General features: G+C 42.4%; 1 protein-coding gene across 32 annotated transcripts in view; it reads right to left on the bottom strand.

The window, feature by feature from the left end:
- CADPS (calcium dependent secretion activator) overlaps positions 1–4816 on the bottom strand; it is a 438027-nt gene extending 433211 nt beyond the window's left edge. For all 32 annotated transcript variants that reach the window (XM_070238689.1, XM_070238692.1, XM_070238698.1 and 29 more), the window contains exon 1: positions 888–4816. In XM_070238689.1, coding sequence (XP_070094790.1) covers positions 888–1331 — 444 coding nt within the window. In that variant the 5' untranslated portion in view covers positions 1332–4816. The remainder of the gene's footprint in view (positions 1–887) is intronic.
- Positions 4817–14117: the final 9301 nt, after the last annotated feature.

Below are 14117 nucleotides of genomic sequence, written 5' to 3'. Positions count from 1 at the left end.
GCCCCAGCCTCAGACACAAAAAGCTTTTGATGCTTATAACTGCGAGGTTTTTTGCAGTTGCACTTTGTCAAGGCACCAGCGGCAGGGCTTGGAGGGCCTCAGAGAGCCAGAAGGTGGCGGCGAAGTCACCTTGGGAAGAGAAGAGAGTCAAAGAGAAGAAGGCAGAGGGGCTGACCCCGGCAGGACCAGAGGGCGCGCCCCTGCTCTGGGGTCAGTGAGGAAAGGGAAGGGAGATTGGAGAGAACCCCGGCCAGAGGGAAACGGTGCCAGAGGACCCCCTGGGCAACCCTAGTCAGTGATCAGCTGACCCGGGCGGGGAGGAGGGTGCCTTTCGCAGTGTGACTGGAAGCTTCGCCTTCCGTGCTTGCCTTCTCCCGCCTGCCCCAGCGGTTGCTCTCTGCCCAGACTAGCCTGAGCGCAGCTCGGAGGCGCTCTCCTCGCTCCACACCGGCGTCCCCGCCCGCCGAGCGCACGCCCAGGAGGGCGGGCGCGTTGCTGAGCGCAGCCGCCCGCCGCTGGAGAGTGCTGGGAGCCCAGCAAACGAGCAAGGCCTCTCTGGGCGCCGCGGGCTGCAAGTCACTCGCCGAGCCTTCCGGGCCACAAAGCGGGACTTGCCCACCTTGCTCCCCGGCGCTCCCGAGAAGGGGGGCCCGGTTCGCGACGCTGCGCTCCAGGCCCCTTGCCGGTCCCAGGCAGCTCCTGGCGCGCTCCAGGCTGGGCTTGGCTGGGCCTGGCCACGGAGAGGGGGCCTCGTAGCCCCTTCCCCAGGGCGCGGTCTCCTCCTCCTCCTGCTCCTCCTCGCCAGCTGCGCCGCCAGCTCCTATTGTTCGCCCCGCCCGCCTGGCGACGTCCCGGCGCTGCTCCCTGGGCCTCCCAGGCGCACCTACCTTCTGCTGCCGGCGAGCCATGTCGGTGGGCTGCTTGGCGTTGAAGGGGTAGGCGATGCAGCGCATCACGAACACATAGAGTTGCAGCCTCTTCTTCCTCTCTTCCTCCTCCTTCTGCAGCCGCTCCAACTCCTCCTTCTCCTTTTCGCTCACCACCGACGGGCTAGGGCTGGAGGGCCGGCCACCACCAGCGCGGCTGCTGGGCTGCAGCCCCCCGGCCCCGCCGCCGCTGCTCGCTCCGCTGCCCCCTCCGCCGCCGGCTCCCACTCCGGCCCCGGCGCCGGCACCGCCACCGCCCCCGAGCCCGGCGCCGCCGCCCGAGCCTTCGCTGGTGCGGCTAGGAGATAGGCGCGCGCCGGACGCGGCCGAGCCAAGCACCTCCTTGCCACTCTCCTCTTCCACGATCTCATCCGATTCCTCTTCGCTGGACGAAGGGTCCAGCATGGTGTCGCCTGGGGAGGGGGTTCCCTGGAGCCCCCGGCTTGGGGTGCAAAAGGTGGGAGGCGCTGGAGGTGGCTGGGAGTCGGCTCTCCCGGATAGGCGCTTCTCCTGAAATCAGGGAGCGAGCGCGCTGCTGCTCAGTCTCGGCCGCCGCGACTGCTTCCTCCGCCCGGCGATCCGGAGCTGGGCTCAGACCCAGGAGCGCGAGGGGAGGAGGGAAAGGGAGAGTGCGTCCGTGGACCCGAAGTGGGCAAGGGGGAGAATCAATTGAGAGCCCCGAGCCCGCAGCCGGATGCCATCTGCAGCCGCTGAAGGAGGCGCCTCCAGAAAAGATGCCGAGTGTTGCAAGCTGTCGATGCAGCCAAGAGCCGAAGAGGCATCTTGCCGATTGGGGAGGGAGCGGCGCTTACGTGTTTATTGGCTTAACTCTCCCGTGTCCGCGGCGTAAAGGGTGGCTGCAGAGGGCTGGAGGGGGGAGAGCGCGGAGCCTCCCCAAAGTCTCAGAGCTTCAGAACTGACCCGAACGCTTTACCACCCTCCTTACACCCTCCCTTTTGTGGATAATTTCCTCCTCGATCCCCAGTTCTCATTGCCTCGACCTCTCTCCTCCTCCTGCAGACAGAAAGTTCTTGGGGGAGGAAGAAATAGACAAACCAGTGATGAGTTTTTGTCAACGAAGAGTGGACTGTGTGTCTGGAGACGCTAAATCCAGAGGTCTCACTAAGAGGACGTCGGCGAGATCCCATGCGGGAAAGCAAGAGTGTATCTTCTATCACCAGGTTTCTTCACACATGGAGCGTGGGGGCAGTGGGGCTGGGCAGCGTGTTTGTCTCACCTGTGTAAACTCTGATTCCAGCAATTTACTTTACATACGTCCACTCTCATTAAAATACAAGTGAATCAAATTGTGAGCGGGTTGGTGTACCGACCATGCAGCTCAACTATTTAAGTAGAACCCTCTCCCTTGCTTACCCTGAAAAACCTATGATGAACATTCTTCAATTCCAAGAACTGGGAATACTTTCTGCTGAGGTAAGCCTACCAGAGAAATAGAAGGGTTTCTGATTGCTCAGCCCTTCCTCCATTCTGGCTCGCTGGAAGATCTGGGTGGAGGGGAGTGGGGACCCTGAGATCAGACAAAGACACCCCCAAAACTTAGCGACATCAACATCTAATGTGTTGACTCTGCTGCACTGTCTTCATCTCTGCTCCTCGGTTATCTATTAATTCAAAGCAGCAGATGGTGCGTTCCTTCCCCCTGCTTCTTTCACTTAGGCCAATAAATCGGGCGGACTGGGGAGCTGGCCAGCGTGCTGAATCTAATCAGCGACCTGCAGATGGATTGAAAACAAACCAACACCAGCCACCCTTGGATCTTAGGCTGTCTAGAGACCTCTCTCCACCTCTCCCGGCCCCATCTTCTATATTTATGTATTTTCGAATGCTCTAATTAATCGTATATACTGCTAGGATTTACTGTAAACATACAGCATGAATTGAAAGTTTACATCACATCTGTCGTTATGTATTTTCAAATTTACCATGAGTTTTACTGTAGGCTTTGGTATTCAAGTGAAGCTTTCTAGCTAATCTGTTTGAAAGCTAAAAATGAACTTAAAACATCTAGCTTCACATTAACTCCAAAAATCCTGTTTGATTTCTTAAATTAAGTAATATTTGTATGGCTTTGACTTCACCACCATATTCACCTCAAGGCCATGACTTCTGTGGCCATCATGTAAATAATCCAGCAATGTGAAAATTATTACAATTTGGCAATCTTCACTTTTTAATTCTTCTAAAGAAGTAAAAAATGTTCAAATCATGTTGTACCGGTTTCCCTGGAAAAGAAAATATAGTGGGCCAGTCGATCAATTAATCAACAACCTTTACTCAGCACCTTTTTGTGGAGGGAACGTTGTTCTAGGTGCTTGTGGTGGATGGAATTTTTAGAAGACATTCTCTTAAAGACTGTAATCTCCTTTAGAAGATACAACATAAACATGTGAAAACAATTGACAGCACTTATTTCAAAGCAACATATCAAGAAATCCAAGTTAGTAAACTGCTAAAGGCTTGCTTGAATGAAGCAACTGGGAATGGAAGAGAATCATATATTTCTCAAAGAAGAGAGTTAAATTTTAAAGAAAGGAACCATGTGAATGGATGATGAAAAGGGAAGGTGTTGCAAGTGAAAATGTGGTTTGCAAAGCCATAGTGATAGGACAAGGGACCAAGTAAGGTATAAGTGTTGCATGGGTGGCTAAAGGGGAATTGAGGAGGAAAAAAAGAACTGAAATAATAATCCATTTGGCCAAATTGGGAGATCATGTTTAGGACACAAAGAAATGAATTATTAACTAGCGAGCATGTGATTTGTGGAGGGGGTGCTCTTTAAGGCCAGACAAAGGCCATTTACTAATTAAATATTTCTTCTTTAAGCAAGATTAGGCACTTACGTATTATCACATTAGGCATTAGTAGAAGAGTGACCATGAATTCTGCCCTCAGAACCATTTGGAATTTCTCAATTGCTATAACAAATATTTGTTTAGTTTTGTATTTTTACACACTTCCTTTGTGGATATATGGCGTTCCTTTTCTAATAATACTCTTTAAAACATAAACTCAGTATCTGCCTTTGGTTAGTCATATAAACCTATGATTTGGGTATTAAATAACACACTGCTTAGAGAAATCTACAATCTTCTCAATCTCCCCATGAGTGTTCAGAGACTTAAGCAGATTTTACCAGAAATACTTATAATTTTTTAAATGGTGTGCATTTCTGTCTTTTAAAATGTTCATCCTTTCGAAAATATCTTTTACCTTAGCTAAAAGTTAATTCAGTGTCCTTGGAGATATAACTCTTTGCTACTGGTGAAGATAAGATATGCCACCCTGAACTCTGTAGGCATCTAAACTAGGAGTTATGGGTTTCCTAGATGCAAATTTTGATGAACAAGGAAGAAAATAACCCCAGAACACAATCCACAGGCTCTTAACATTTGTTCGTCTTTTGTTACCATCCATGTTCTTATTTTAAAGAGTGCAATTCTACCATAGATTCTGATACATGTAAGTATTTACAGCCTCAAACAAGCTATTTTAGGTGCATGCATCTTTGCCCCCACCTCCAGTTATGCTTTGTAGGAAACTTGAATAACCTCAAGGTGATGGAATAAATTTTAGTCAGCCATCTGGAGACCATATCATGAAAGTAGAAGTTTTAACATTGAATTTTTAAATCCCACCCACTAAAAGCAAAGTCTAGGGGAAATGGAAATGACTGAGACACTAAACCAGGGTTTTCTAGTCTAAACTTGATTATCTCCAACCTCCTCCAAAGCATTTGCTGTGATTGTGTAAAAGGCCACAAGTATGAGGGAATAGCTGATGAGTTGGCAATGGATAGACACTTTGATGAAAAGCGATCACTCTTTATATCACTCATATAACATGTTTCAATCAAATAAAACTGAGTTTAATGCCCATTTTAATGTTTTGTGTGTTTGTTACTAGAAGATAGTTTGCCAAGTAATTTTTTTTAATCTCACAAATCTCATATTATCTAGATGTAATCATCTCATACAATCAACATTTCTTTTATTTTTTTTAATTTTAAGAATAGCTCACAAGCACCACAAAGGAAAAATTTGAACTTTATGATATGCCTGTGTCAACTTAAATGCTTGGACTTGCAACCTAAGCAGTTCTGTCTCTGCCACTTAATAGCAGAGTTATTCTGAGAAAATTATCTAATGACTCAGACTGTTTCCTCATCTATAAAATGAGGGATAGTAACACTCAGTTCCCTTGGAATAACAATGAAATTAAATTAAATATTATATTAAAAGTGTTTTTCAAAAGATTTAGGTTGAAACACATTTTCAACTGGTCGAAGAGGGACTTCTTATAATAAATGAGATGACCAGAAATTAGATACAAATAATTGGAAGGAAAAACAACATTAAAAAGACCAAATAATCCAGAAATAGATCCTTGAATAATAGAATATTTGCTTATTTGTTTAATCCCTGTCTTATTTTAGATAGTATTTTCTGGGACTTAGAAAATGGTTTATTTTGCTTGAGAAAACTACCCTTCATCATTACTTTTTATCATATGATAATTCTTGCTAAAGTGAAATGAAGTGAGTTAGGATGGAATTAAAGGATAATCATAAGAGCAAAAATAATAAAATCACACTACACAAAACATCTACTTTCACTCCAGGCAAGAAAACATGTTTTGGAACGATAAATAATACTACTTGCAGGAACCGGTCTTGGAAAACCACCTTATTAGTTAAGGAGATGAAAAAGCAAAATGGAATAAAATGTTTTACAATAAATATTTAACTTGAATTCTGAAGACCAACTATTCACAAGGGTAATCACATTTCTTGTGTATACAATTTCCTTTCACAGAAGTGGGAGCTAGCTGTGGTATAGATTGAAATGCAGTTTATGTTGGTCTTTAAAGGGACAAAGTGGAGGATTGAGTCTTTTGCATTGGCTCTGGGATACAGTAACATGCAAGTAAATAAAAGAGAAAAAAGCACCTACATAGCTGTTTCCATATGTTAAGATATTAGGTAGATACTTTGCCCAATTAGCCCAATTCTTCAATTGGGCTTACTTTGGTAAATGCTGCTACCCTTGTATCTTCACCTTCTCAAAAGTATTTTCTGGGTTGATTATCTGGGTTATATTTAATTGTTTTTACAAACTTCACTGATTTTACACTGAGAGGCTTCCTGCAGATTGTAAATAGCAATGACTGAAATCAGGGTATTTTCATATTAGCAAGTTTGTTTTCAATTTTAAATAATTGAAAATGGTGAATTCCTTCAATTCAGGTTACTCTAAAACGTAGGGGTCTTTTGGATATGTAATCTTCTGGAGGAGGAAAATGAGTAGGAGAAAGAAGGTGAGAGAGGCTTGATGAATGAAGGCAAAGTAAGTGAAAATGTAAGGATGGGTTCTATCAAGTGGTAGATACTATCGTCTGGGTCGGGGTTCCATAGAGGTAGATGTATTGGGGGAAATGTTCTAAACGAGGTCTGCTCATTTACATGCCAAACCAAACTAGCCAAGGGAAGTTGATAGATTAAGGCTTGGGCTCTGCTCATAAGAGTGTCCTTCTTCTTCCTTTTCTTTTATGGGTGGCACTTCCTCTTCCTCCATAGTAGAGTCTACTCTTCCAGCCCATTGTCCGTAAGAATGCCATTACTCTTCTCTTGTTTCTTTCATCCATAAGAACTTTCTGCCCAGTCTGGTTCCAAAAGAATATTTAAGGAGATGCTGATGTCCTATAATTTTTCACTTACAAATTGTTCCTACCAGTTTACCACGAGGAGCAATGGACTTCTATAAGAACTTAGGATTGCATTATGATGGAGTTTGTTATATTCCAACCAGGTACTTATGAGTGTACAAATCTTGTTCGTTCACTGTCCTTTATCCTTGGGAAAGATATACAAGGAAAAACTGCAGATAAAAATCGCAATGCTATTATGATGATAGCTAGCCCAGGGCTCAACACTTCCCACAGAACTCTGATAATGTTTGAGTGAAACATACATTTTTGGCTTTATATTTAAGCAGAAACTCTGCCTTTATCATCTAGGATTCATATTTTGACGTTTTATCACTTTTTGGCCAGATGCAAGTTACAGGAAACTGGAATAACAATTAGTACAATTGTTAGCAATTAAGCATGCCTGCAAAAAGAGAGAGAGAGAAAGCCTTGCCCCAAGACTCCATGCCTTGAATCCACTCACCCCAGTCACAAAAGAGAAGAGATATACATGAGTGCCACAGCCCTTCAATGCACAGTGACCTGCCTACCCATAAACATGCCTCCACTGGCAAATATCACCTGATAAATCTGAGTAATATGCCCTCTTCTTGAGGAGGAGATAGAGGAAGGCAGCAAAACAAGCTGGCAGAGAGCCAGAAGCTTGCCTTTCTCCCTGCGAGATCATAACCCACACTACTGTCTTTCACCAAGTGGCTCAGGCCCTCAGATCCCTTATTGGCCTGCAACCAAGAATCCGGATGAATCCTTGTACTTGTTCCTTAAGGGTGGGTCTCTCTCTATCAGTTATACTTGGAATTCTGGCACTTTTCTCGGCAGTATCTTTGAAGGAGATAATGAGCTATTGCATGTGTGCTTAGAACAAAGCCTAGCTCATAGTAAACTTCCAATTAAAGCCAATGGAGATGGAGATGCTGTTGATAACTATTATGAAAATTGTATTCCAAATAACAAGGCTAGACCCTATTTTCTGGAAGGGGGGCAAGGCGTCATGGTTTACTAAGGCTAGTGAGAAACCTCTTGCCCCTTAAGAGAAGGGCAACCTAGCACTGGAAACCTGCAGGAGGCTATGAGAGTCAACACCAGAGCTACAACACAGGTCTTGGAGGGGAGCAAGTGTTGCGTTCTTTCAGTGTAGATTAAATACCTCCTCCTTTTTTACCCGCTCTGATATTTTGGTCTACTTTTAGATTTTGAGAAGGTATACCAACATAAGGAGAAGAGTTAAGTGAAGGACAGGGGCAAAATAGTAAAGCTGGAAGAGTTGGTTAGGAGTCTAAGGGGAACCTTTGGAGTGTATTTGAGCTGGCACATCAGCTGCCATAGAGATACTTTTCTACCTTTTCTTTGCAAGGCATTACTTCGTCCCATGAAAAGACCAGGATACAGACCTTCCTTGGATTGGTGAAAATCAATCTCGATTTCAATCACCTCATTATAGGAAATGCAATAAATGTTTAAAGAATATTCTGTACTCAAAGTCAACTCACAGTGGAGAGACTGCAAAAAGTTAGACCTAAATCATAAGGCTTTATCTTTTCTTGCATTATTATTTACACTGCACAATAAAATGAGACTCCTATGAGTCACCAAGTCATTTGTACTGTCAGCCATTAAAACAGCACATTTACCATGCAGTGGCCATAACCCATTTGATTGCTTCAGAAAATGGTGTGGAAAAGGGAAAAACTTACGTTGTGATGTTGCCTTCAGGCAATAGGTTGAGTAATCACATAAAACTGAGTACTTATGTTTTTCCACCCCTACATCCGCATAACTTTTGGTGAGTTTATAGGTGGTGGGAATGACTTCATTGCAGAGCACCTTCATCATGGGGCTTAATTATGTACTCAGGATTGTTGAGGGCAACTGAGTCTTCAGTTCCTTGTTGAGTAATTTTACTAGCTGGATGATGAAAGTGATGAATGTTCAAATTGTGCCCAAATTCATGATACAAAATATATGACTTTAAAATTAATCTCACACAGGAATAACTAGTTAAAAGAGAAGAGAAATTGTAGCCTGTTAAGAGTTTGCTATTTTTCCCTAAATTTGTCCAGGTTAACTGACATCCAGGTGATAAAGGCAAATTTCTGACATCTCCATGTTAACCTTATACTCCACAATTATTGACATAGTCCCAAGGTCAAATATTTGATATTTTTGTCTTCATAATTACCTTTGTCATTGCCATGGTTTGTATATTGTTTTTCTATTCTTATAGACGGGACTCACTGGGTAAAACATGTTTAAGTACCTCCTGTTTTGTTAACTGAGTTGTCTCTAGAAAGAAAAAAGATACTCAAACCAAGAACCTGAAACACCAAATTTTGCATAAAGGGTATGAGCTGTGCCTTTGGAATCAGACTCGTGTTCAAATCCTAGTTCTACCAGCTGTGTGACTTGGAAAAAGAGAGTTAATTCTTTGATCTTCAGTTCTTCAACCTTGAAATTGGCCATGAAAGTACCAATAATGCACATGGTTTTTATGAAGGTGAATCCAGTTCACGCATCTAAAATGCCTAGCACAATGTCTGGCACGTGTTCAGGAAGTGGAAGCTATTACCAACATTATACATGAATTTGTGTCCTGCCGAATGGGCTAACTAAAAGACATGTCCATCATTTGCCTTCTCTAGAAAGGACAGGTCCTGTTGAAGAAGATTCTACAAAAATTCTACTTTGTTATCAAGAATTTAACCTTCTTTCCCCAAATAAAGAACTTCATTTGAGGTAGCTTCTAAAGACACGTGAAGTTATCATTACATAGTTTATCAAAATTCATCTCAGGAAGAACTTATTTGCCAAATGACCACGAAATAAGAATATTATAACCAGACTTGTAATGAGGTTGACATTCCTGGAAGAAAAAAGAAAGAAAAGGCCATTCAAACATTGCTTTTTGAAGGCTCAGCTAAATAGCTTTCAGAAAGAGCTTCCACTTGCTTGTATTTGCATAACAAAAAGATTCCCCCACCTTCCTATAGTCTTATTTGCAGATCCCAGATAGAATATTTATTAAAGTCTAGATGCAATTAAACCTTTTGTGAAATTTGTGTTTGATCATGAATAAGGGTGAGTCAGAAAGTCTGTGAACAAGACTGAAACATAAAGGGAAGTATACAAGAAAGCGTTCTCATCTTATATTTAGCAATAACATTCAAATAACAAAAAAAGAGATTTTAGAGTAAGATGAAGTTTTCCATTGAGTGCGTTCATCACTAGTCTTGGTTTCTTTGTTTATTGCTCTCATTAATTCAACTAACTAACATACCCTGGATGTTGGAAGATTTGCTTATAAAATGGTAATGGGAAAGGTAGTCTTGCCCTAACCCAATCTGTCTCGTTTCTGAAAGTGCTTTTGTCTGAAAGGAAAATATAGTGAGTCCTCTAACAGTAATGTGTGTTTCATTAACATAACAAAAGCTGTGTTTCAGATTACTACAAAAAGATGCCATAAAATCTAAGCTTTTTTATTTCACTCCAGGAACTTACAAGGAAGTCTGTTCTCCAATTATTGTTCTATATTAGGAATTCTTTTAAGATGGTCTAGATTTTGCTATGATTATTTTAAAAAGGTGGCTCCTAAAGAGGTTACCTAATCTGGAGATGTATTTGGGGAGGTCAAGCAGGGTGATTTTTTTTTTTTAACATAAAAGAGGGCTTAAACTAATCAAATAATTTGTCCATAATTCCAAGGAAACCAGAGCAGAGTTATGCGTTTGGATGGTGTGCCTGAATAAGAGAGAACACATTTCCTTTCACTATGATTTTGCAGATTTACATTTCCCAAAGTAATTTGCCTGCCACCTGACCTTATTTTCTCTTGCAAAGGCAAAACAAATCAACTGGAGAGGAAAAGGGAAGGAAAACAATAATCTATGTTTTCATGTTCCTGGATTATTTGATTCCCTGGTAGGCTTGTCTCGCTTACTTATAATCATACCAACATATTCATAATTTAAAAATTGGCAGGAAATGAAACTGCAATCCTTCTGTCCCTGTTGGAACATATCAGGGAATCAGGATTTTCTTTTACCCCAGAGATTCCTTTCAGCGTGTGCCAATTTTCAAGCTTGGGGATGCTAAGTGACAAGAATTACACGTGAAACCTACAACGAGCCAAGAGCTCTGGTGTATGCACCCTGAAAGTGCAGTCCAGGACCTCAAAGGCATTTCAATTCTGCTAATTGAAATGTGGGTGTGTTTTTAACCTCTGAGATCAGCATCTCTTGTCATTTTAGTTAGATTCTGTGAGCAGAGGCTCGGATAACCCTTATCATTTATGGCAGGTATATGGGGACTTCTAATAAGGCTTATTAAGCAACTCTTGATTTTAGAGTTCAATTATTTTTTCATTGATTTAATAAACACACATTGGGCCCTTATTATGTACCAGCTTCTGTGCTAGATCCTGAGCACACAAAGTTGAATGCACCAAGTTTTTGCTTGCAAGGAGCTCACAGTCTAGTTGGGAATATAGTCAATAAAAGAAAAATGATAATGTCCTCTGGAAGGTCTAAGGATGGAGCTATAGGCCTCGAATGTTATAAGATCAGCTAGGAGGATTCCTAGAGTTGGGATGTGAAACAGTATGAGGAGCTAGACAAGTGGAGCTGACAATGGGCTATAGTCCAATATGTCTGAAAGATGGAGAATGTACCAAGGAGGGTGATCTGGGGAGAATCTCTATTTTGAAATGTCTATGATACTGCCAGAAAGGTTTTAAGGTGATACTTTTCTAAGAGGAGAAGGAAGACAGAGCGGGTTTTCTGGGCAGAGAGAGCTATGTGAGCAGAGGCTCAAGGGCAAAAGCAGAAAATGGTACATGGAAGGCTCTGCTCAGAAACTGCTATCAGATAGGCCTGGATTCAAATCTCAGCTGTTACTCTCCAGATAACATTGAACCCTGTAGAAATTTCTTAGAGCAGCTGAATCTACTCACAACCTGCTTTGTTATTCTATTTTTAATTTAGACTTCTATTGTTAGCTTTAGAGAAGTCTAAGATTAAGTAACCTTTAAAATTTGTCCAATTTGCAGAATAACGGTAACAGTCATAACGATAAATATTGTTGATAGTAATAATGAGGATGAATACAATGTTCATTTACAGGGAGCTTGCTTGATCTGTGCAGACACTAAGTGCCTTACATGCTTTCTCTCCTTTTTTTTTCCCTAACAAATGACCCACAGTCTTGATTCAAACTTGTGCTCTTAGACACCTCAGTAACTGTAGGCCAAATAAAGTTCTAGGGTTGCTTCTTCCTGGTAGTCTGAATTCCAATCATTATAAAGATCGTCATTAAAAGATTTCAGAGTCAAATCCTTTACCACAGGAAACTGGATTCAATTCCTGGCTATACTACTTGATAAATGCATGTGTCTTGGGCAAGTTATTTAATGTTTCAGGTCCCAAATTTGCTTTGTTGTGGTATTTCATTCATAAGATCATTCTGAGGATTAAGAAATAAGCCTCAAGCAGTGCAAATGTTAGATTTCATTACAGCCATCACCTAGTTTTTTCTCCATACTTGATGGGTACAGCTGCTACAAACAAGAGCATAGTGCAGGACTTCCTCTTTGGTTTGTTTTTTTTCAATCTTCTCACTTTAAGGGAGGGCTCTTGAATAAAGCTATTTGATCTTGTGGGGTCAGTCATCATTTTACCACCTTTATATTGCTTCTATGAAACACCATTCAAATACCATTATGGACAACTCTGACCTTATCTTTTCTGCTCCCTAGAAACCTCCTTTGGTTCAATTTGCATCTGTTAATAATTTTGTACTCCATATCCCATTGATAACTGCTAGTCTCTTATTTCCTATCCTTTCCAAATTCCAGTTAAGAAATCTTGAAATAAGTTTTTCGTTTTTCCTTTGTCCCTCCCATGGGCATTATTTAATCTCAGAGCGCAAAAGACGTGGCTGTGAAATAATTACTGTCCCCATTACCAAAAATGCAGGCTCTGGTCTGAAATATTATCATTTTCACAGCACATTGTCATCTCTGGTGGCATGAGGGACAGACAATCCTCCAAAGTCCACAAAAGAACATTAACCACAAACTTGATGAAAGTGAATTTGTGTTGAATTTAGGAAGGAACTTGGATCTTCTGAAATTTTCAAGGTAAGTCTTTCCCCATGAACTAGGGAGAAACAGGACCTATTTCTGTTGTCCTATTTCTGTTTCCATTTCTTTGACAATGAGGTGGGAAGGAAAATGCAGAATTACTCTACTTCCGTCCTTTCTCTTTCACTTTCCTCCTCAGTCAGGTTTGAACACCACACCTTCCTGTCTGAACTTCCCCTGGAGATCAGAGGGCATATGGTGATAGGAGGCTCTACTTTGCACCTGCTCCTGGCAACTCAAAACATCTGCTCTTATCATGGGGCCATGATTTTCAAATTTTAGTGTGCATAAAGGATGCCTGGAAAAAAATCTTAAAGATGCAAATTCCTGGGCACCACCCGCTACGTTTTTGATGTATTAGGTCTGTGGTGGGTTTCTGGAATACGCACTTTTGTCAGGTGCCCTAGGAGGAATTGGTGCAAAAGGTCTATGTCTTCCCTTTGAGAAATGCTCTTTAGGGAATTTCATTCCTATGACACATGGATGGAGGAGATGGACCCAAAGATCCTAAATTATTACTTGTATAGGAAGTAAAGAGCTGGACAGAACCCAGAAGAAAGAAAGATATTTTCTTCTACGTAGGTAGAACAGAGAATCCTTGGGGAAAAAACAACCAGAATGGGGTCTTAAAGAGGGACCCCATTCTGAAGGAGTCAGAATGAGGAAGTACCCAAACCCAAGAAAATGACACTGTCCACAATCACAACCAGTCCTGAGGGTTTGCCTTTTTCTGAGGATCAGTTTCCTGCCTCCCTCCTCTCCACTCAGCTCCAGGAAATCTAAGCAGCCACTCCTCCCAGAGGACTTCCCCGCCCTGTTCCAAGTTGTCATTCTCGGCACTCCAGACCTTGCTTCTTTCTTTCGGGTTCCAAGTTTCAGTTTGGTGGAAAGAGGATGTGAACACCAGAGGCATCCCTCTGGGCAAAGCGATCTGGGGGAGCCTCAACAGCCTCGCCCCTTTCTGCACCTGAGGGAGGAGGAGCTGCGCACCAAGGAGAGCTGGGAAACCTGCGCTGGAGTCTCCACTCAGGAACGGAACCCCTGCCCACAGGATCCAGGCGAACAACTGCCCAGCACCCCAAAGCTTCTGTCTTACTCTGTTTCAATCCATAGATAAATAGTCAGGGCTCAGATAAAATTTTTCTTCTGGTTACTGCTCGATAGGAAATATATTTTAAGAAGGGAAAGCTATTTTTAAGGATTACTTTTATTAAGCTATTGAGTCCAAAAATGGGTCAGCTCTCCTCGTGTGCTGCTAAAAGTATTTTTGAGAAGTCATTAAATAAATGCAAAGTCACTAATTTGCCACTTGGAGTCCTGACCCACTCTTCTGC

Source organism: Equus caballus, chromosome 16, assembly GCF_041296265.1.
Source record: "Equus caballus isolate H_3958 breed thoroughbred chromosome 16, TB-T2T, whole genome shotgun sequence".
Taxonomy (NCBI): Eukaryota; Metazoa; Chordata; class Mammalia; order Perissodactyla; family Equidae; genus Equus; species Equus caballus.
This window is presented reverse-complemented; position numbering and strand designations above follow the sequence as displayed.